Raw genomic sequence first — 25,350 nt, forward strand, 5'->3', positions numbered from 1 at the left:
TTTTTTTTTTTGGCTGTCTATATCCTTTGCATTTTCATATAAATTTCTGAATCAGCCTGTTACTTTATATTAAAAAATCTGCTATAATTTTGGTTAGGATTGCAGGTCAACTTGGGAAGACTGGACATCTTTACAATATGGAGACTTTCGATTCATGAACATGGAACATCTCTCCATTTACTTATTTTCTCCATAACTTCTCTTAATAATATGTGTGATTATTGTCCTGTAGATGTCTTGAACATTTTTGTTAAATTTATTCTATCGATGCTGATCTTAAGGGTAGTTTTAAATTTCATTTTCCAATTTTTGATCAAACCATGTGAAAAAGTGGCATGACAACTGATCAAAGTTAACATCACCAATAATAGGACAAACTGACATTAGGTGTTTCTGGCAATTTTGAAAAGGATACAGCATAACTTATGTATTATATATGACAAAAATCTACAACTTGAATCAAGTTATGAGGATTCATCAAACAAACCCAAACTAAACATTCTGCAAAACAGTGAGCTTGTACCTTTAAAGAATATCAATATCATAAAGACAAGAAAGGCTGAGGAAGTGATTCAAATTAAAGGAGACTAAAGATGGAGTGGGAGGTTAGGGTTAGCAGATGTAAGCTATTATATATAGAATGGATAAAAAACAACGTCCTACTGTACAGCACAGAGAACTATATTCAATATCCTATGATGAACCATAATGGAAAAGGATATTAAAAATGTATATGTATATGTATGACTGAATCACTTTGCTGTACAGCAGAAATTAACACAACATTGTAAATCAACTACACTTCAAAAACATAATTTTAAAAAAAGGAGACTAAAGAGACCTTACAACAAACCGCAATGTATGATACTGGTTTAAATCGTGAAATGTTAAAAAGTAATTAGCTAAAGGACAATATTGGGACAACTGGCAAAATTTGAAGATAGGGTGTTTAGATAATAGAACTGTATCAATGTAAAATTTCCTGAATTTGATAATTAAGCTGTAGCTATAATACATAAATGAGTTTCCTTATTATTAATGAATAAAACATTGAAGTACTTAAGGATGAAGGGTCGTGATCTGTGCAAATAATTTTCAAATGGCTTAGCAAAATAAGTAAATAGACATAAAATAAAAATGTGTATATATATTATACAGAAAATGTATACAGAGATAAAGCAAACGTGGCAACTTGTAAAATAGGTTAATCTATATCAAGGTAGTGTGAGAGTTCCTTATAATATTTCTGCAGGCTTCCCTGGTGGCACAGTGGTTATGAATCTGCCTGCCAATGCAGGGGACACGGGTTCGAGCCCTGGTCCGGGAAGATCCCACATGCCGCAGAGCAACTAGGCCCGTGAGCCACAACTGCTAAGCTTGCGCTCTAGAGCCCGTGAGCCACAACCACTGAGCCCGCGTGCCTAGAGCTCGTGCTCCGCAACAAGAGAAGCCACCACAATGAGAAGTCTGCGCACCGCAACGGAAGAGTAGCCCCCTCTCGCCGCAGCTAGAGAAAGCGCGAACACAGCAACGAAGGCCCAATGCAGCCAAAAATAAATAAATTTATAAAAAAAGAATGAATATTTTTGCAACTCTTCTGTAGGTCTGAATATTTTTCAAAATAAAACTTAATTAAAGTGATAATAGTAGACTTAGACATATGGATCAATCTTTCCGGTAAATTTGCAAGAATAATGCTGATTTTGTTGTACTTGAAAGACAGTAGTAAATTTTGAGCTTTTGAACTGCCAAAGATTTCTACCCTGTCTAGTTCATTATTCTTTGTTTGGAGGCAGGACAATGTTTCTCTAGAATAAGGAGTTGAGGAAGAATGCAGGGTAAGGGACTAGAAGAAATCGTTCCTTAACTAAGAGTATCATACGCTGCTCTTTTCTATAACTAACTTTTCATTAAGGCCAAATTGACAATAATACTGATTAACAGCCTATGTTTTTTTTCCATCCTAGTTCATTAAAAGGGGAGAGACACATTTTCAGTGAAAAAATATAACCACCCACAATAATACAACTTCCATTTGCACATATCATATAAGTTCTTCAATATATTTATTCAGGTACTTCTTTATTCTATGAACTTTTTTTAGCAGTTATAAAGTGAATGGGACACCATAAGTCAAAAGGAAAAGAGACAGATGAGTGTGGAGGGTATAATTTCTCATGCCTCCATATTTTTCCCACACCCTTCTGGTGATGTTTCATCATGGGCAATGATCTCAACAACCAGTGGTAATTTAAAAGGAATAATTAGTTGGATCTGGAAGGGAAGAAGGATTTTTATGATTACTGTTATTCATAGGCTTTTTATTCTTTTTGAATTGTAGCACTGCAAAAGCTAAATTTGTTTACAAACTCAATTTTAACAGACAAAGATGATTTCCTTTATGTTTGTACTGGATCTGCAAAAATACAAACAATATGAGAATACCAGCTGTACCACTTTCATCTAACTTTCCTCTGAAAAAAAATTTCTCACTCCTTAATTTTGATTTTCTGATACTTGCACTTTCTCCTCAAATTTGGAGAGATCAATTTTCATTTAAATTCATGAGAATGAATAAGTTCACTTTGTATTGAAAATCTGAATTAACTAATTACCTTTTTAATTGTTTTTATTAGAATGTTGATAACTCTATGCTTAATGCTGTCTGTCCCAACTTTTCTGGAGTTGTCCTTCCTACTTAATCCTTTAGACAATTAATTTTACCCCCAAAGCAAGGCTAATTTTATCACGGGATTACAAATAGACAAACACATATGACTAAAGCCTAACAGAGAAGCTGGAAAAAAGATGGCTGTGCACACGCCCTGTGCACACACATGCTTTAACAGATTCAAAGATAAAGATCCTTTATAAGATCTTTGAGAGTCAAAGATATCCTATAAAGAACTGTTGGCATTCAACAAGGAACTCAGTTTCTTTACCTTTAGTCCATTCTGCTCTCATGACTCACTGTGGCTCACAAAGTGGTTAAGGTTAATTCCTTTGCTAAGAAACTTCAACATGGTATTTATAGACAGAGTCATTTGTAGTCTTATTTCAAAGAGGTCAGCAGGTGCAATATATTCTTTAGAAGAATTCTGACTCATTTCTCCAGATTGCAAGATACTGCCTTTGTCTACACAGTAAGCATTTTAGGCATCACAGGAATGAGTGGCTACATTTTAAAACTCACTAGTTTCAGGAACCTAAAAATTGTTCAAGATAAATCTGTACTATAGAATGGATTACGTTTTGAAGACTCTGATACACAGGGCCAAATATAGGTTGTATTTAGAGTATTCATACATTCAATTTGTCTGGACAGTCCTGGATTTTTCTGTTCTCCTGTTATAATTATAAATAACTTCCCCTTTTATGTTAAAAAGAATCCTTCTTTGGATTACAAATTATATGGTCACTTTAACTATGGTGCCTATATTTGAGTATTTATATCTACATATTTTCTCCAAATCAATAGGTTTCAATTAATTCCACATCTTTGTTTTAAATAAGATTTATCTTGATTCCCAGTAAATTCTGGGAGGAGGAGGGGTAAACTGAGCTTACACCTCACTGTGACTTGAGGAACTATTGCTTTCAAAATACACTGGTTTCTGGAATACCATTCTGGAACTGGTGCAGTGTAGCTGAAAGATAGCTGTGCAGAGAAAAACGGTAAAAGCCCAAGTTGCTCAGACTGCTGACATTTTCAGGGCAACCGCACCTAAAACAAAACGAGTTTCAGCATTTCAAAATAGGTCTAAAAATAAATTAAATTATACAGAATTTGATTGAGGCCATAATCACCAGACTAAAGTCCCCGGAATGTCACATTTTAAATTTTCAAGAAATACTGCTGATACATTCTTTTACCTACTGACGTCAAAATTTGGTTCATGTTTTTTACTCAGTCACACATGCGGCTCCAAATTTCCTTTCGAGCACAACACTCAGTAAGAATATCAACTTAATATGTATTTTTAACCCAATTCCTTTTCACATTTTTTAAATGTTCATATCATTTTATTTGTTAACACTTACATTGCACTTACGAGGTACCAAGAGCTTTTGCAAGTGCTTTTACAAATATAGACACTTTTAGTCCTCATAAATCCCTGTAAGATAGGTCCTATTATTATCATAGTCACCATTTCACTGATGATGAAGTTGAGGACAGGGCAATTAGGTAACTTGCAGATCACACGATGAATATTTCAGGATTTAGACCCAAGCACTTGACTACAGAGTCCATGACCTTAGACACTATGCTATGCTCCTCCTTTATCATGTTTCAAATAGGCAAGAGACAACTTCCACATTATTGAAGAAGTAACCACCAGATCAAATGTTCAGAGAGTTTGCCTCAAGTTTAATTCATTCATTTATTTATTTAAAGAAATTATTTGTTGAGTAGCTACTTTAGGCAATGGGGAAAGAGAGGTGAATTTAAAGTATTTCTGAAACACCAGAAGTGTTTGTCTAAATGCATTTGAGAGAAGATTAGGAGCCTCCAAATTTAAAACATTTAAATGTTTAAAATCCGGAAACAATTTACATTTTTCTATCAAGATGGAAGGTGACTCTATGTCAAATATGTGTGCACCGTGTTTTAGAGACCCTACATGGACAGGAGGGGGGTTGAGGTGGTACAGTAGAGTTCTGAGGGCACAGGCTCTGAAAGAAGACAACCCACACTTAAATCACAGCTTTGTTATATGCTACTTGTGTAGCCTTCAGAAAGCTTATTGACGTCAGCTTCTCAATCTGGAAAATGGGAATAATCAAATACCTACTTCGTAAGATGTCGTGAGGATTAGGAAAAAATGAGATTTCAGAAGAGTACAGGCACACTGTAAGGGCTCAGTGAATGACAGTTACTATTAATATCAGTTGAAGTGTTCATACCACACTCTACTACTTCATTCATCCCAGTTATAGAACAACATATAAGTTACCATAGATAATTTTGCAAGCCCAGTCTTTGAACTCATTAGCAAGATACCAGTGTATACAAATATAAATAAATTAAAATCAACAAAAAGAAAAAATTCCAGGATCTGATTTTTCACTCGAGTTATAGATAAACTGGGTGTAGGGATGGGGGAGAGCTGATTATTCCAATTCTGGAACAATGGAATTGGTAGCAAGAAGGCCCTGCCTGGTTACATTATAATCTCATTACTTCAGAAAAAGTTTTCTGGTTTTTTTTGTGCATATTTCTTGGAATCTTTAACAGAAGTTAGCACGTATTACTTCTGCCGGAATGAAAAGAAAATGCCTGGAATTTCTTGTTTGTTTTTTCTGGGTATTTCAACATGCAGCTAAAATAATTAGAAGGTCGGCTTCACCTTCATTTTTTTATATTTTAATATTTTAATTCTATAACCTCAGATATTCTAGCTAAAATTTGTAAGCCCTCTCTTCTGAAAAAAAAATTTTTATTGTTACTAGTGATTTTTCAAATGCCACATAGGAAATACTTATGAAGTTACTCTTTCCTATTTGTTTACACTCGAGATTAACTTTCATTTCTATAGCTGAACTGTAGTTCAACCAGACATTTAGCTTTATTTTCTATTATTGAAGAAAAAGAAAGAATATTATAAAATTCTTACTTTGTAAAGATTTAGAGAGCATAATCACTATCCCTCACATTTTCAAAAAATTTAGATTAATAATAAAAAGTACTAACAGAACTCTTTTAAATTAATTATGCTCCAGAGGGAAATTCATCATTGTAGTTACTGGCATCCTCGAAGGAGCCAATAATTAAAACAAATGTTGTGTAACTTGCACTATACTCACATTGTTCTGAATATATTTAAAATAATGAATGTTGGGGGGTGTGAAATTTCAGTAGGACACCTTCTGCTCAACTCTAGAAACATGAACTGCGCAAATAAACAAGTCCTGCAATTATAGAATGAGAACTGAATAGAAGCCAATGCACAGGACAGTTGGGGCTGTGCATGATTAGTGGCATTTTTGTGTAGTGCTTCATTCGGGGAGCAAATTCTGAGAATAGCAGTTTAGGAATCCATAAATCCTACTGAGTTTTGGTTAAGTGATATTCATTACGAAGAACACCTGGAGGGAAGACCCGAGAACTGAGTCACAGCTAGAAAGATGAGATTACCTGAGCTCTGCATGTCTTGATTAAGTTCCTCTGCAACCTAGGAAGAGAGCGATCTTTCTCTGCAGTCACTTCGGTAGTATTATACTGGGATAGAGTTAGCAGCTTATCTATACTATGTTCAGTTTCTGTTGCTTGTATATTTCCTCACACATTATTGTGTAATTTTGAGTAATTGATACCACTTACGATTATATTTCATTTCTGTTACATGGTATCCTAGCTGAAAGTTTATTTATTATGAATTTATTGCCTTTCATGCCTATCACTTGAATCTAAACAAATCTATAAAAATTTGAATATATTTATGTATATGTAGATATATTCATATGCGAGTTATTGAATAAAAACTTCACTAATCAAGCTTTTCATCATAGTTTTCATAGATAATAAGCAATACTGAAAATAACTTAAAATCCAACTCATTCTAAATAGAAAGGAGAAAAAATTCAAGGAACACTGCTAAATAGTCAAAAATTGGTACTAGTTTCTGAATCCAAGACTTGGAAAACTGCCAGCAAATTGCTGAAATGAAAATATGAATGTGAAAAGCAGTTTTTGGAAGACGGACCCTGGTGTGGGGAGGGGCATCCCGACAGGAAAGTCCCATAGCTCCATAGGTTTGGCAATATTGAGCACTGTTAGTTCTAAATATTTTCTACACATTTTTCAATAATGATTTGGGGTTAAATTCAGTGATCTGGCAATAAGATACTATTTTTATTGGTCAACAAAAATTAAAAAGAATACCAATTTTATTATACACAGAAAATGTGCAATTAAGTGGAATATAATTTGACAGGAGGTACCAAAGGTTTTTAGGTACACATACTGTTTTACCCAGCAATTATACTTCTAGTAGTATATACTAAGGAAAAATTAGTATGTTTTTACAATTGCGAAGAGTTGGAAATGGTAGTGTTCAATAATAGGGTATTGTCGGTAATATGTTATTTCCTTCAATGCAATATTTTGTGAATATTAAAATAATTTATGGACTGGCCATGTTATAAAGATTATACAATCATTAAAATATATACACATTCAGGATAAAGTTTTCAGTGAGGAAAACAGGCTAGAGTTTGGTATATATAATGCTATCTTGATCATATAACACAAAAGTGGGTGTGTGTGCATATGTGAGTGTATGTGTCTTTGGTAGAAAAATTATACACAATACATGCCATCATTTTAACAGTGGCTATCTCTTAGGTTCAAGATTATAGGTATTTTTTTTCTATCTAGTCTCTTATTTTCTAATTTTTTGACAGTCGAGTTACACCACTTTGAGAGAGAATAGACATGAAGTCCTTGCTGAGGTGGTGAAATCCTGTATCAGGATGTGACTGATGAAGTGTCTGCTGATACCATACAGGCCTTACAATCTCAATCCATGACTCAGAGTTGGGGCAAAAGAATTAAATGTGTTTGGAGACACATGTAAGTTCAAGACTGTATTCAGTGTGTGGAGAAAGATAGCAGAAAAAGACATCAGAATAATTGCAAGGTTTTATGAGTATTTGATCATAAAATGATCAAATTTTGATCATTGATATGAGTATTTGATGTATTCAACTAAGAAGATCCAGGGACAGCTAGGATGGCTTGCAAATTTGCATATATTATTATAAGAACATGTAGACATATTCTCCCTTTTATTGACCTGTGGTTGCACCACCAGAATCAGCTGACTGTGTAGACATTAAGGATCTATCTGGACTGTCCTAATCATTCACCTCTCTCCTTCTAGGTGAAGAAGGTTGGTTAGTTGTTATGCCTTTTTAGAAAAAGCTACAGGTTATTGAGTACTAGAACAAATTGCTTCATAAGATACAAGCCACATGGGAGCAAGTTAAATTACTCAACTAATAAACAACATAAGTTGTTAATTTTTACAACTCCCATATCTAGGCACAGGATGTTGAATGAGTGAGACTTCTCTAGAATGTGCTACCTGACATTTTCATCAGTGAACAGGTGTATTCCTGGGTTCTTTTAAATTTATTTTTTGCTCTCCTTCCGTTTCCTCCCTTTTCAAAATAAGTGCATTGATAAGTCCCTTCAGAGAGTTTAACTTTGAGTGGAAGAGACAGACATAGAAATAAATTAATACAAGAAAATTCCATAGCTGTTCTTGTAGAGACAAGGGGAAAAAATGTTAGGAACTGTGGACAAGGTTGCCTGAGAAATTTAGAGATCATGTAAAGGAGAGAATGGCAGGCTCTGGGAGGAGTTGGAAGGCACAAGATCGTAGGGTGTGTAGCACGAACTGAGTCTGACATTTGGCCCAAGGTGAAAAAAGTTGGAGATGTTTTAAATAAAGCAAACCCTCTTCATACCAGTAAATTAGATTTCCCTTTTAAATACTTTGGTGAATTTTGGTGAATTTTGTTAAGCCACATAATTTTGCCAGGAAATAAAACCTTGTTGTAGGAAGGAGAGAGGATAAGAATACATTAGGACTTCTGCTCCTGAATCACACTACCCCATGCATTTTCTTCTGGATTTCCTGGATAAGGAAATAGACACATAGTAGCTGAGGGAGTCTTAAGTAAAAATGTCTCCCAAACCTAAGTTGACAGTCCAAAACAGAGACACATTTAAGAGCAAAAAAGAGTGCCATTAATAATAATGCAAAGATTACAGGCACACACCAGCTATCATCAACCCACTGAAATCGAACATCCTGCCAAATAGAGATTGACTTTGAATGACTGTCCTGTTTAAAATACAAAATACCTAGGATAAAGCTTGCTTCATTCATTCACCCTTTGGTGCAAATTAAATTAATCAGATTCACACCTCAAATAATCAATAAGAATCTGTGATTAATAACTAGAATTAGGACATACAGGATGGGGTAGAGTAAGGTTTAAAAAGTGTATCATTTGGAGGCAACAAAGTTTGCAAGCATAGACAAATCTAGATTTTAAACCTCATCTCCACTTTGCCCTGTGATCATCAGTACTTTACTCTGAACTTCATTTTAATCTGTAAAGTGGGATAATGTCTACTCCCAAAGCTGTCATGAAAATCAGATAAAGTAATTTATATAAAGAGCCTGTACAGAATTGGAACTCAATTAACATTAATCCTTTGGGAAAAGATCTATATTGGGTGGAGGACTATGGTCCATGAACTACAACCAAAAGAATTAAAACCCAGAGTGCACAACCATGTATATAAAAGACCTAAATAAATGTGTAGCTAAACATTACTGATTAACACGATTAAAGAAAATGGATGGTGTACATAGAAATTTTTAGCAAAACCGGAAGAAAATTTAACGAATTTAGCTAAGAGAAGTAAATGGGAACGTGTTTAAAAATTAGTCACACAACATGGGCTTCCCTGGTGGCGCAGTGGTTGAGAGTCTGCCTGCCAGTGCAGGGGACATGGGTTCGAGCCCTGGTCTGGGAAGATCCCACATGCCGCGGAGCGACTAGGCCCGTGAGCCACAATTACTGAGCCTGCGCATCTGGAGTCTGTGCTCCGCAACGAGAGGCCGCGATAATAAGAGGCCCGCGCACCGCAATGAAGAGTGGCCCCCACTTGCCGCAACTAGAGAAAGCCCTCACACAGAAACGAAGATCCAACACAGCCATAAATAAATAAATAAATAAATAAAATTAAAAAAAAAAAAATTAGTCACACAACAGATAATGTTGCATGTTGCATTTATTGAATTCATGCAGTCTTAATTAGTATATTCAAAGCCCTTAGGGCTGTGATGTCAATAGGTGATCTTTTCTAACACAAATATATATTTTTTTATATATAAATACCTTATTTAGTTTTTCCTGGATTTTGTTCTTTACTTGATCTTTGAGAAATTGATTATGAAACCACCACCAATTTTGTACTTTAATTTTTGTCATCATGCACATCACCTTGAGTAATTAATACAGATTTCACTGAATAGAATTAAGAAGGGTGTTCGGAACACAGAGGTCAGTATGAGACGAGATAGTCATTTTAAGTTGTCTTGAACCCATGCAGTTATTACATGTTTCTCAAAACCGATATTTCAAACAACAAGCAAGAATTAAATGTCCTATCAAAACAGTGAACGACAATAGAAACACTCCTAATGATTCTCAGGAAAGAAGGAATAAAGGAGACAACAAAACCAGCAATGGAGAGATTCCACCTGCTGTAACAATGTCTTCTGACTGGTTGTCCTGGAGGAAAAAGCAGGTGAACCAAAGCAGCATGGCTCAGACAGCCCTACCCACCAGTGCAGTCCAGTTTGAGGTTATTTTAGAAACTGAGCGGGACTAAGGTCCAAAATACACCCCAGTCCTCTCTCACTCCTTCTCCCCAATTCTTATCCACCAAGAGCCAGCTAAGGCTATTTTACCCTTTTTAGAAGTAAAAAGTAGTGCGAGACACTCCACAAAACAGTGGAAACCACAAAAAGGAGAGCTTGAACACACACAGATCCACTTAACTGAGCAAAGGGCATGGGAGCTGCCTCAACAACAATTTAACTGTCTACAGAAAGAGTACTTTGATTTTCTTAATTAGATATTTCATACAAATTAAAGAAGCAAGAGGAAGATATGAAATGTTCAGTCATGGTGATACAAGCCTGGTACTCGGTTTTCTTGTAACACATCTGTGACAAGTGGCAATTTGACCCTCCTAACTGTTCAGTAATAGGACAAATCTCCTCACTATGGTGATTAATGTCTTCCATTGCTTCCTGGTAGTTCTATAATTTTGCTAAATGTAGACAGCACAGTAAAGAGAGAGAAAACATTCACTTTACAATAATAATAATTATTATTTGTATTGTTTTTAATAAGCTAACTTTATTACTGTAGATTTAACACTCATTATTGAGTGACCCTGAGATCAAGCTTCACTACCAATTAAGAATTCTCAAGGGAAACAGTGAAGGATGAGATGTTCTACTAGATATAAAATGCCAATACTGCGTAACTTGTAGAGTCGGTGGGGTAACTGTGTCAAACACAGCAATGAATTCAAGTCACAAGAGAACTTTGTGTCTGGCTATTACACAGAGATTATTGGAGACACTAGTGAGTGATATTTTGATTTGGTGGCGAGTGAACACGGGTAACGGCTTAATAATTCCTAGTTACCAGCTCTTCTCTTTATTAAATATTTTTCTAGTTATCTACATAGTTATAGGCTATGAAGATTATTTAATACCTTAGTTTATTAAGCAAAGAAATAGGTCCGTTAATACAATTAAGGTGAAAATTGTTCCTAAGAACAGCAGGCCAATATAGCTGATGAACATAGATGCAAAAATCCTCAACAAAATACTAGCAGACAGAATCCAACAGCACATTAAAAGGATCATACACCATGATCAAGTGAGGTTTATCCTAGGAATGCAAGGATTCTTCAATATACACAAATCAATCAATGTGATATACCATGTTAACAAAGAAGGATAAAAACCATATGATGATCTCAATAGATGCAGAAAATGCTTTCAACAAAATTCAGCACTGATTTATGATAAAAAGTCTCCAGAAAGTAGGCATAGAGGGAACATACCTCAACATAACAAAGGTCATAGATGACAAACCCACAGTCAACATCATTCTCAATGGTGAAAAACTGAAACCATTTCCTCTAAGATCAGGAACAAGACAAGGTGTCCCACTCTCATCACTATTAGTCAACATAGTTTTGGAAATTTTAGCCACAGCAATCAGAGAAGAAAAATAAATTAAAAGGAATCCAAATTGGAGAAGAAGTAAAACTGTCACTGCTTGCAGATGACATGATACTATACATAGAGAATCCTAAAGATGCTACTAGAAAACTACTAGAGCTAATCAATGAATGTGGTAGAGTAGCAGTATACAAAATTAATACACAGAAATCTCTTGCATTGCTATACACTAATGATGAAAAATCTGAAAAAGAAATTAAGGAAACACTCCCATTTACCACTGCAACAAAAAGAATAAAATACCTAGGAATAACCCTACCTACGGAGACACAAGACCTGTATGCAGAAAACTATAAGACACTGATGAAAGAAATTAAAGATGATACAAACAGATGGAGAGATATACCATGTTCTTGGATTGGAAGAATTAACATTGTGAAAATGCTATACTACCAAAGCTATATACAGATTCAATGCAATCCCTATCAAACTACCAATGGCATTTTTCACAGAACTAGAACAAAAAATTGCATAATTTGTATGGAAACACAAAAGACCCCGAATAGCCAAAGCAATCTTGAGAAAGAAAAACGGAGCTGGAGGAATCAGGCTCCCTGACTTCAAACTATACTACAAAGCTTCAGTAATCAAGACAGTATGGTACTGGCACAAAAACAGAAATATAGATCAATGGAACAGGATAGAAAGCCCAGAGATAAACCCACACACATATGGTCACCTTATCTTTGATAAAGGAGGCAAGAATATACAATGGAGAAAAGACAGCCTCTTCAATAAGTGGTGCTGGGAAAACTGGACAGCTACATGTAAAAGAATGAAATTAGAACACTCCCTAACACCACACACAAAAATAAACTCAAAATGGATTAAAGACCTAAATGTAAGGCCAGACACTATAAAACTCTTAGAGGAAAACATAGGCAGAACACTGTATGACATAAGTCACAGCAAGATCCTTTTTGACCCACCTCCTAGAGAAAGGGAAATAAAAACACAAATAAACAAATGGGACCTAATGAAACTTAAAAGCTTTTGCACAGCAAAGGAAACCATAAACAAGACCAAAAGACAACCCTCAAAATGGGAGAAAATATTGCAAATGAAGCAACTGACAAAGGATTAATCTCCAAAATATACAAGCAGCTCATGCAGTTCAATATCAAAAAAACAAACAATCCAATCCAAAAATGGGCAGAAGACCTAAATAGACATTTCTCCAAAGAAGATATACAGATTGCCAACAATCACATGAAAGGATGCTCAACATCACTAATAATTAGAGAAATGCAAATCAAAACTACAATAAGGTATCACCTCACACCAGTCAGAATGGCCATCATCAAAAAATCTACAAATAATAAATGTTGGAGAGGGTGTGGAGAAAAGGGAACCCTCTTGCACTGTTGGTGGGAATGTAAATTGATATAGCCACTATGGAGAACAGTATGGAGGTTCCTTAAAAAACTATAAATATAACTAACATATGACCCAGCAATCCCACTACTGGGCATATACCCTAGAACACCATAATTCAAACAGAGTCATATACCACAATGTTCACTGCAGCATTATTTACAATAGCCAGGACATGGAAGCAACCTAAGTGTCCATCAACAGATGAATGGATAAAGAAGATGTGGCACATATATACAATGGAATATTACTCAGCCATTAAAATAAACGAAATTGAGTTTTTGTAGTGAGGTGGATGGACCTAGAGTCTGTCATACAGAGTGAAATAAGTCTGAAAGAGAAAAACAAATACTGTATGCTAACACATATATATGGAATCTAAAAAAAAAAAAAAAAGTGGTTCTGAAGAACCTAGGGGCAGGACAGGAATAAAGATGCAGACGTAGTCCAATGGAATGGACTTGAGGACACGGTGAGGGGTAAGGGTAAGCTGGGACGAAGTGAGAGAGTGGCATGGACATATATACACTACCAAATGTAAAATAGATAGCTAGTAGGAAGCATCCGCATAGCCCAGGGAGGTCAGCTCGGTGCTTTGTGACCACCTAGAGGGGTGGGATAGGGAGTGTGGGAGGCAGACACAAGAAGGAGGGGATATGGGGATATATGTATATGTATAGCTGATTCACTTTGTTATACAGCAGAAACTAACACACCATTGTAAAGCAATTATACTCCAATAAAGATGTTAAAAAAAAATAAGAAAAATCAAAACATCACACTTTCCCTATAACACACTTTGCACAACATCTCCTGATGTTAATCTGTTTCTTGTCTCCCCAGCTCTATGGTTCCATTTCTTATCTTCTCTGTGTTCTTTGTGTGAATGCTAATTGAGCACGTAGTTCATACCAGGCAGTCTTCCATACATTCTGGACATAGAAATTAATAAGACTTGGTATTTTCTTTGAATGAGCTCAAAATTAGCTACAATAATATATAATGACATGTAGCACATCCCAGGTGCTACCCTGGAGTCGAGAACCAAGGGTTGTAGAGATACAGAGGAATGTTAATGTTCAGGAACAGGCAGTGGGGGTGTCAGGAAGTACATCACAGAGATTTGTTTTGATCTGTCGTTGGAAGGATGATAATGCCTTCTTTAGGGTGAGAAGCTGAGAGAAATGTAATCCCATCACAGAGACTTTGCAGTGTTTATTATAGGTAAAGCAAGACTTTTGAAGGGTGAACAAAGCCTTGGTGACATAAAAGGGCATGGCTTCTTTGAGAAACTCTGAGCAGTCCTGTATTATGGGAGCATAAGATTTGTAGGAGAAATGGAGTTGGCAAGATATTCAACTAATATTTATCAAACACATATTATGGGCAAGAAACCATACTATAAATAATGCTATGTACTCTGTTCTATATAAAACATTCAATCAGCCTAACACAGTAGATGTTATTCTCCAAATATATATCAGAAAAGGAAACTGAGGCACCAAGAAGGTAAACTTGATCAAGTTCACCTAGTTACTGTCAGAGCTGGGGGTCCAGCTAGTTCCTCTAAACACATCCTACTTAAAAACCCAAGTGAATTCAATTCTGAAGGCACCAAGTATCATACTACAGAGTCCAGAACTTTATCAGTGAGAGTTTTAAGGAGTTAAGATAGCTTTTTAAGCCAAGGCATGACCTAAGTACTTTGAGCAGAAAATATGGAAAAATTTTTAAGGGCTTGGGCATCACCACTTAAGTGTGATTTGGCAAGTTCATCTCTCTCAGGTGCAGGGTTCTCCTCATAAAATAAGAAGAATAAGAGCATATATCTTATGGGATTGTTGTACTCATTATTTAGTACATGAAATTCATTTACAATGACTTTTGGCTCTGATAAGTCATCAGTCGTATGTGATTTTTATTTCAGAAATAGCTCTCTGATGGTACTGTAGAGAATGAATTGTAAAGGGAGGGAAGTTTCAGTCCTCAATCCTCCAGAAGAAGGATGAAGAGGGCTTCAACAGAGCACTTGGCAGTGATGGAAATGTGGGGTTGGCATTAGGAGATATTTCAGATGTAAATATTGAAAGGAATTGGTGACTAACTGGGTTTAGGGAGAACAGAGAGCAGACAACAGAAAATGACCCTGAGGTTTCTAGATTAGATGGCCAGATGAATGTTGATGTCTTAACATCTTATACTCCAACTGCTACTTCCCTGCGAATCAATTATCCTAGGACTCTCTCTACCGCTGACCACCAGTAATTGATTTAGTGACTATTTATAGCCAAAAAATAAAAATAAAAACAACATTGGAAGCCAACAGAAGCCAGAGAAGTCAGTTCCTCCCACTAAGTCTAGCCTATGCCTATAGCCCTAAGCTGACCGTGTTCTCAAGCCCCTTGGGTGAGAAAGTAACTGAGTAGTCATTCCGCAAGCTGGCAGACAAGACGGCTTCTTTTCAGCACCAAACCTGTTTAGAGGTATGGTGCTGGTGGTGGGGAAAATGGCTGATGAACAGAGCGCACCCACAGTTTTAGGACATTTTGTTTTCACTTGGGACAATACTGAAATAAAATTTTCAAACTGTGAGGAGGAGAGTTTTTTGAGAATTCTTATTTTATCAACAAATACAATTGATCAAATCTAAATTCTATACAATAACTAGAGTCCATGAAACGCTATGAAGTTTAGTTATGTAAAAGAAAATGTAGTTTATGTTACTGTTGTTACTATATACTACTGGACGGAGCATGAAAATGTATAAACTGAAAGTTTAAATGAACACCGAAACACATTCTAGGCAAGATCTTCCCTGGAAAACTTTCTTGTTGCTTGAATTACACGCACACAAAATATATTTCTAGTTTTCTCTAAAGACTACCATCTTTATCTCTACCTACACAATTCAGAAATTAAGAGGGCTGAATATTTGCATGCCATATAACATATAAAGCTATTATAAAATTTATTTTGGAGCTATTAAAATTTTAACTAAACTACACTGCTTCTTTAATAAGTTTGTCTTATGTATAGTGACAAAAGGTGAGAGGAAATACACATAGACAAGTTTATTTTAGATGTGGGGAACAGAGGAAGAGTGGTAATTAACCCTAAATTCTGGTCTCCATTTATATAAAAGCTTCTTCAATTCATAGTCTATATAGTGTTTTTCTTTAAAAATAATTTCAAGAAAACATCTTGGGGTTTAGAAGATGGAAATGCACATTAGTCACTCTATGATTCAAACATCCTGAAAGCAGAGATAAGGTTGGATACTCCTTTGCATCTCCTCCTACTGTTTCTCTAGTGCCTAAGACCTTACCTGAGAGAGAGGTGGCACTAAGTATGCATCTTCACCTTTACTCTTAACAACACAGTCTTTTCTATAAGGCCTTTTCTCATAATTCTTAGAAATGGTAGATTCAATCTTACCAAACCAAAACCTCTTTTGAGTTGAGTTGAATCAAACAATACCTCTGGAACTTTGTACTGGTCCCAGCATGACTGGTGCCCTGTCTGGATCTGGTCTCTGACTGGATCAGAAAAGGACTTCCCTCAGCCCCTTCTCATCCTTTAGTTCTTTAAAAGCAACACAAAGATAGGGACATTTCTGATTTGCTAAAAAAAAAAAGTTGCTGTTGCACTATGTCTGAAAGCATAGTGGCAAAAATACAGAAACACTCTGACCTCTAAAAATAATGCATTTTAAGTCCTGTTTTCCTACTGAGTTAAGACCTTTATTTCTCTTGGAGAAATTTACTTTGATTTTTCCAAATGTTTAGAGTGGCTTGATAATTTAAGGTAAAAATCACATATCTAGATGTGATGGAAGCAGTTTAGCACTTCAACTAGCTAGCTCTGTTCCATGACACACCCCAAACCAGATGAGCAATAAATTAAAGGATGACCAACTAAATTGTTCTTCTGTTACCTTACTATTAACATCATCTCCAAACTATGAGCTAGTTAATAGCTGAAGTGTTTGTTATTTCTCAATCACTATTGCTTAAAAGGTGTTTTTAAAGTACATGTATTATGCTATTAAAATACATGCCCATCCTTATATAAGCTTCAGCATAATTATAGTTTTGTATAATTAGAGTTTTATGTCAAAAGATTTACAGCTTTATCACCGCAAGCAATATTTCACAGCTGCCAAGAATGATTTATGCAATAATGACTTAAGCTGTAAAATAGAATCCTCAAAGGAAGGGCTGTCAAATATTCCTACTGCAAATAACTAGGTTTTAAAAAATTGATATTCTGGTAAACAGCAAGCCCAACTGTACCTGGTAAAATCACATAAAGGAATATTGTAGGAAGCATTGCTTCACAGTGGTGATCATGCAGCTCACGATACACCACGTCAATGTGAACTCCTTGCATAGATCAAAAGTTTAAACTGCTTATAAAGCCTCTGGGTCACTTTGGAAAACAAGCTTTCAGAAATAATGCCATGGGCATATTTTTGTTACTCCAGTGTGAGTGAATGGAAAAAGTGGAAACAGTGTATCTCAACTTTTTGTTAATTTGCTCACTGTGCTTATTGCATCACGATTCATATTACAATGAGATGCTAAATAAAGCATAAATAAAGGAAGCATTTACTGCATATACTTACGAAACCAAGAACCTCTCAAAAGTAAATGACCTCAATAATAAAGAATGAAGGAAACTTTGGGACACAAACCAATGAAAATGTTGGTGATCTTGTCCTTTCCTGCTTTTATAAATTCAGAGTGGCTGGCAGGGAAGACTTTCAAAGCATTTGAACTTCACAAGCTCTGACTGATTTTGCAGTTGCCATGTGAATAAAACTAATACACTCAGAAGATTCTATTCAAGGTATCTGAACTAGTAGCAAAAACACAAGTTTATTACATTCAGAGCAAATAAGTCTGACTGTGTCTTCTCAATCTACAAAGGTCATTCAAATTAATATTTTTCTTTGGAAAAAAAGAAAAAGGTGGCCCATCACCTCATGTTCCCCATAAAAATAAAAGCAAAATAGGCAGCATTTGTCATTGACTCTGAGGATACTCAAGCCCTTGAAGATTGAGTCACAACTGAAAATGAAGGCAACAGAATCAAAATTATCACCAAAGGTTGATATTTATATACCTAAACAAGCTTCCAAATAAAGATTCCTTGTCTAAAACAAGGAGGTTTTAATTCATATAACCAAGCAAATCACTGATGGTATGATTTGCATTAGTCAATGTACCAGCACTTTTACTGTAGAAATTTTTACATCCATGTTTGTGACTCCACATTAAATTGGTTTTTAAAGGTGTTTTGAGATCATTTTACACAGTCACATTGTACAAGTTAAACTAGGCTTCCAAACATCACCATTTTACTTGCAGTTTAATAAATAACACTCTTTTCTATCTGAAAATATGGTCTGAAAAATATAGTTAGTATCTAAGTGGTCCCTACAGTCCAGATTCATTTTATACTTAAATTCTACAAGTTGAAAAAATTCTTAAATGTACCAGAAAACATTAGAACCAACACACCCTACAGTAACCACAATACAGACTATGGGACATCGTGATAGATACTCATATGGGAAAAAATGTCAGACATCCAACTGTTGGCATCAGATACACACACAAAAAAGATGAACTGCATTTGAGTAGTGAGAGCCTCTGTCCAAGAAATGCTTTCAAGACAACAGAGCAATTAAGCTATTTCTAGTATGCCAACCCTACTGATGGAAAAGTAGGGGGGAAATGAGAACTTTAAAACCTATCTCTATTTTGATTGGTAATGATATAACTGATTTAATTCCAGATTAATCCAAAGTTATACAAACCTGTTCCAGTCACACTTTGTTATTCATACCCACTTAAGATGATGTTAAGGAAAATCCAGTAATTAAGAGTTGTACATTTTCTATCATGAAATATTTAATTATGAGAAAACAAGAGGAAGAGCTAAACCTTTTCCCTGTTAGAATGTATTTTACCAAATGATGAGTCATTATATGATATAAGCTATAACACATCACTCATTTACTCGTTTATAAATCTTAAGAGTTACCTAAAAATCTGACTAGATACCCCTCTGCCTCACTGATTTCTATCAATGGAATTTAAAAAATGATAAAGCAATATCAACAAAACAAACGATAACATGCATTTTTAATTGATTTATCTTTAAGCTCTAAATTGTCAGATATCATTAAGTGTTCACATTTGAGAATGTATATACTTTAAAATGGGTATATCTGAATATTCATACATGTGAGTTAATATATATATATTATGTATATAATGAGTGCATGCCCATTTCTTTGAGAACTATTATAGGTCTAACAGGTTTATGCTCCCATAGCAAGCCTAAAAGAAGGAGGAGTGCCCTTGAAGTTGAGGTGTGACCTTAAGTTTCAGATGCCAGTTTTGCTGCAGCTATAAAAATGAATACTAATAATTCTACATATCATAGTTCCTTTTCTCCATTTCTTACTTTAGGACAAATCTTGAATACATGAACAGCCTTTATTATTTGAATATACATAGGTTTACTAGACCAATTTTATAAGTTCCTATATATCATCCTTAATCTTATATAAAAAGGATCAAAAGAAACAAGAGGTGTTGCCTACCAAATAAAGCTGAAGAGCCAAGAAACATCTATAACAGTAACAGTCTTAGTTTCAGATATACATTTTTCTACAAGACTTTGTGAAATATTTTCAAGTTCAAGCAAATAAAACCTTATTTCTCTCCTACTAAATGCGTATCAGCGCAACCAGGAAATTATTGGCTTTTAAGTTATTCCTTAGGGAAGAGAGTAAGATTGATTTGTGGCATTTTGTCCTCAGTGACATTAAGTTACTGGACTTTTGAAGAGTACAGAGTACCCTTATTCAAAAAAGAAATTGTCCGTACTAGTCCACTAATGAGAGTCTCCACATTTCTTGAATCCTGCAACACGACAAGCAAATCATATATCTCCAATTGACTATTAGGGGCTTCTCTGACTATGAACTTTCAGTAATCAATTGTCAAAATTTCATTTTAATGGAATAAAACACAAGGAATCTTAAATAGATAAACTTTACCATTTTTGTGATAGTAGGTGACCTCCACTTTTCTCTCCTCTGACCCCAGCAATGCCTGGGCAATTTGGGCAATATCATGCCTCTTGGTCTCGGGCCCGTGGAGAAAGTCGCAGGTGCATGGCTTTTGCATGACGTCTGGCCTGGAGAAACCAGTCATCTCGCAGAACCCATCGTTGCAGTAGATGATGGCACAGTTCTGCACTCTGGCATTTGCAATGATAAATTTTTTATCTGTAATGAAAAGATAGTAGGGCATCTTTTAAAAAGCTTCCTCAAGATTCTCATAAACACTGGAACAATTTGTTGCATAACAGGAGATCTGAAATGCAGGTGCTTCCCAAATTGCTAACTGCCCCGATTTTAAAAGGAAAAAAAAAAAAAACTCTAAATAAGAAATTAATGGTCCTAAGTAGTTTTAACAAAAAGTATTAAGAAGCTTTTCTTCAAATTTTGAGACTATCATTTCCCAAATAGTCTAGTTCTCAAGCCCTGTGACTCTCAAGGGTCCTAATGCACACTCAGATAAGCAGCTGGCCCACTGATAGTTCCAGAATGCCATTTAATTGTAAGGTATTTTAGAAGGCAAAACAGTGAAGCATCCTGTAGCTGTCAGGTTCCTCATTTCAACCTTGGCCCTTAGAGTACAACTTTCTTAAAGTAGTTATTATTCCTGGATTTGGCTTTTCTCTATCTCTCTAAGGCATACTACACACATCATGTTAAAAAAAAAAAAAACCAAAACTATTAGCAATGAAATTATTTTACATCAATTAGTAGTTTAATAATGCAAACGTTCACCTTTTCATAATATGTATTATCCAGAAGACAAAAATATTTACACACACACACACAGTAAATATCATGTTATCACCTTTTCACATTTACTTTGGGGGACCCTGCATTTTTGTATGGTAGTAGGGATTTTAGTACAAAGGGCTTATTAATTCTGATCACAAATTATATTTACTATTTCCAAATAAAATATGAAACAGGATACACAAGTTTATTTTGAACACAAAGTACTATATCCTCCCATCACTAAATGCAGTGCCAAAATAACTGCATAATGTACAAAAATAAATGTGTTAATGTAGTTTTAAGGAAATGTCAAATATAAATTTAACAAGTATAGGATCTAAAATTAATGTATTTATACAACAATTATTTATTCCTCATAATTAGTGCATATGAGAATATTACATTTCTCTGCATTCAGTCTTTGTGCGATTTACTTATTACACTTCAATTTTTAAATTTCTAGTGGAAATTTAAGGGGATAATGAAGGGACAAAAATATTCTTTAAATAATGAACTGTTTGCCTTGGGAATCAACACGGATCAGATATTACTTTTCCCAAATTATCCAGCTTGGGATTTGCATTGATTCAATGCAAAGTTTAGCTTCTATAAACTAGCAAAAGCAACCATCCCTGTCATACCACAGCCTTGCAATTTAACCAAGGTAATAAAATACAGTTTGCATAGCCATTTACATCGCTGCTACCATTAACATTCTCTTGTTCCAATAGTATGCTCTGCCTTGCTCCCGACTTTCGGAAAGTCTACAATAAAACGGCCACAAAATATAAACCCATGTTACACTAGTACGTTCCCTGTAAGATAGTAGAAGAGTAGGAATTAAGTGGCAAGGCAGATAATGGAGCAGTGGGAGAGGAGGATCAAATTGCCTCCTATAATGGAGACCATAATCTAAAATGTAAATCACAATTAATATCACAGGCAGAACACTCGCGCTGCCATTCGAACCTCCTGACTCGGTTTCACAGCCTCTGAACTTGACAGAGCCCCGGAGTTGCCGTCTCCTCAGCTTGGAAGCGGCGGACGCCAAGTGCACTATCGAAGCAGAAAGCGAGGAAGAGAGAAGACAACAAATGAACTTACTTTGCCCTTCAAATTTCCGTATGATTGTCCCCAAAAATGTGTTTTGTGGTGCCACATGCCCCCTGCGAACGGGCATGTTGACCCCGGTCTTCCGAGGCGCGCTCCCCGCGAGCTCCGGAGTTCTCCCGGGATCTCTCCTCGGCTAGAGCCCAGGCCAGCGCGCGAGCCGCTCTTTGTGGCAGAGCATCCTCTTTTGAAACCAGAAATCTCTTCCCATTAGCACCACTTCTAGACACCCGCTCTCCCCACCGGAGTCCAATCCATTCCCCTCACCTTCCGGAGGGGGCCTCGCACCGGACTGCCGCGGGGGAGAGGCTTTGGGGGTGGGGAGCGGGAAGGAGGCGGGGTGAGGGGAGGCGGCAGGGGAGGGAAGGAGGGAGGGAGGGAGCGGTGGGGGGCGGGGGGCGGTGGGGAGGAGGGCGGGGAGTCACAAGGGCAATCGATCTGTTTCTCTTCTCCCAAACAGCGTCGATTTCCCAGCGCAAATGGGCTTAACCTGGCGGTGGCCCAGAGCTGCGAGGATGGCTAAGGAGGGGAGGGGGGGCGCGGGGGGTGGGCAGCGGCGGGACGGAAGACTTGGGCGGCTTTTGCAGGAAAGGGAGAAAGACAAGGAGGCTGGGGGGTGGGGGTGGTTGACGTTTCTATCCCCGCCCTCTCCCCCTACACACACACACACAGACACACACACAGACACACACACACACACACACAGACACACACACACACACACACACAAGCGCGCGCTGCCTTTATCCCGGGAGCTTGGGCGCCGCCACAGCTCGGATTACTCAAGCGTGCTTTAGCGGAAGCCAGCCAAGAAATCTCCAAAACTCAGTGACAAACAGCTACTCTGGGAAGGTGATCTCCACGGCCACCGGCCCCAGGGCCCCATTCCTGAGCTCCTCACGCCGCGGTAGCTAAAACACCCTTAGCTGCAAAGACAAGACAGGTGGGAAAACGGTCCCTCAGTGAAGACTATTTCTAAGCCCTGGTGGCTCAGGAGGTTGAAGATTGAGGATGAACCCCTGAAGGGTGCAGGTTTCGCCTCAGGGCGCAGCTCGGAAGCCTGGGCTCGGCGGAGGTGGGTGCTGAAGCCTGGGCTGAATTGGCACTCCTGTCCCAGCCCGGCGCTGAGCCGCGCCTCCCAAAGCCTGGAGGCTGCTGGCGCCGCGCTGAGCATGCCCGGTTTCACTGCTTGAACCCCTGAGGAGTTGCAAGGTTGGGGGTGATGAGGTCTCTCCGCGCTGCAGCTTGCGAGAAAGATAAGAAGGCCAAAGACTGTGCAAGCAACTGGTAGAAAACAAGGAAGGAGTTTGAAATGGGCGAGGCTGGGCAAGAGGGGGCAGGAACAAAAGGTGGGTGGGGCTAAGAGTTACCAGCCTTGGCGTGACCTCCCATGCCACTCATCTCCTGAACACACTAGGGACACCATTCTGCTTTCTTCTACCATTTCTAAGAAATCATCTCGTATATGATAGGAAAGGGTTCAGGGGAGAGAATAGTCCTCTCTGCTCTCGCTTCTCAGAGCCTGCCAACACGGGAACCTCATGGTATACATACACTTCTGCCCAAACAGTCCTCCTGGAGACTTAGGAAATCATATGTGACAAGCCATGCCAGGGGAGGGTGTTTTCTAAGTTGTTTCTCTAGTTTTTCATGCTTCTTTCCCTTCATTTATGTCATCTCCTCCCTTAACCGAGTAGTCAGCCCTCTCCACACCCCTTTCTCTAAATGGAATTTGCCACCACTACAACCTACAGAACTAGAACACGGAAAAATCTCTTGTTTCTGCTGGCGAGAAGGGTCCTATCAAAACACCTAGTTGCATGATGGAGTTCTGGGTGTTCTCGGAGCCCATTAGCCTGCTTTGCCTGTGCCTTAAGTAACTCGGGTTCATAATTTTTCAGTTACAACCTCGAAGTCTGAAGTGAAAAAAATGAGAATGGAACTGCAAAGGGCTGAGAAGGAGGGTTAAATTAAGACGGTGAATCATGTGGATTGTAATAAATAACGAGGAAATAAACATAACTTTTACTTATGCTCCAGAAAACACAAGCCAAGGGGAAAAAAAGAAAAAAACAAAAACAAAAAAAAAAAAACAAGAACCTAAGCAATTCTCAGTCTTTCCTATCAGAATAATGAAAATAAATCAGGAGCATTGCCTGGGAATGTTGAATTCTCCGGTTAGATTTACTTAAAAATAAGAAATCTATGACAACCCTTAGGCTCTTATGGTAGCTTGAGCTTTCCTGAATCCGTGAAGTTCCCTCTCTTGGAATATAAAAAGGCACGCTCCTCCAATGTACGGCTTCATTTTCTCCCCGTTTTCAGTAAAAGTAGATCTTTCTGTATGCTGACTGCAGCTGGGCTTGTGAAACGACAAGAGTTCGTCTCCCAGGTACTAAACGTGTGGAGCTATCCATGGTGCTGACTCTGACTATGTCGTTAGCAACTGCTCTCTGTCTACATCCAGCCACACACAATAGAACTGCAAACTCAGGCAAGTGTCCCTGATATGTTCACATACACTGCTTGTCTTCCTTCACCGGATGTCCGCAGAAACACAGAACGCTACTTGCGTCCCATTTCTAAAATACCTTCTTTTTCTACTTAGCTTCTCAGCTGAACCCAAGCTCAAACGTATTCCTCCCAAAATGCATCAAGGACTCCAGAAAAAAATGAACAAACCACACATTGTGTGCATTGTAATTAAGGTTTCATGTACACTGTAAAGGCATAATAACACAACGCTAAGCTATGGAAAGGTTGTATGGTAAAATTTTTTTTTTTCAAATCACATGTAAATTCAGTGAATGAATATTGCTTTAAAGAGAAACGGGCATTTCCAAATGCACACATTGGAAACACATTTATCTGTCATATGACAAGATGCATTGGCATGCAGAAGGTAACAGTGCATAATGTCTCTAGTTATGAGTCTGATACAAACTTTTACAGATTATTGAGTCTGGAAACCCTTGAAATTCCACCTTAAGGGAGGAAAAGTGGCTTCTTCAAGAGGAAAAGTGACTTTTGAAAAGTGACTTTTTGTTCCCCAAAGTATTCTTTCTGTCCCTACCACCTTCAGTGCGGTCTCTGTTCATTGGTTCTGGGTAATTACACATATGATGGTTAAAGTTCCATTGTCTGTGTTCA

At 37.2% G+C, this 25,350-nt stretch overlaps 1 protein-coding gene across 1 annotated transcript in view; it reads right to left on the minus strand.

The window, feature by feature from the left end:
• The window catches only part of KCNH7 (potassium voltage-gated channel subfamily H member 7), a 447,227-nt gene extending 424,957 nt beyond the window's left edge, over positions 1-22,270 (minus strand). The window contains exons 1-2 of the mRNA XM_057551433.1: positions 22,195-22,270; positions 20,293-20,523 (exon numbers count right to left, since the gene is read on the minus strand). Coding sequence (XP_057407416.1) covers positions 20,293-20,523; positions 22,195-22,270 — 307 coding nt within the window. The remainder of the gene's footprint in view (positions 1-20,292; positions 20,524-22,194) is intronic.
• Between the last annotated feature and the right edge of the window lie 3,080 nt (positions 22,271-25,350).

The sequence above is a fragment of the Balaenoptera acutorostrata genome, chromosome 8, assembly GCF_949987535.1.
Source record: "Balaenoptera acutorostrata chromosome 8, mBalAcu1.1, whole genome shotgun sequence".
Lineage (NCBI taxonomy): Eukaryota > Metazoa > Chordata > Mammalia > Artiodactyla > Balaenopteridae > Balaenoptera > Balaenoptera acutorostrata.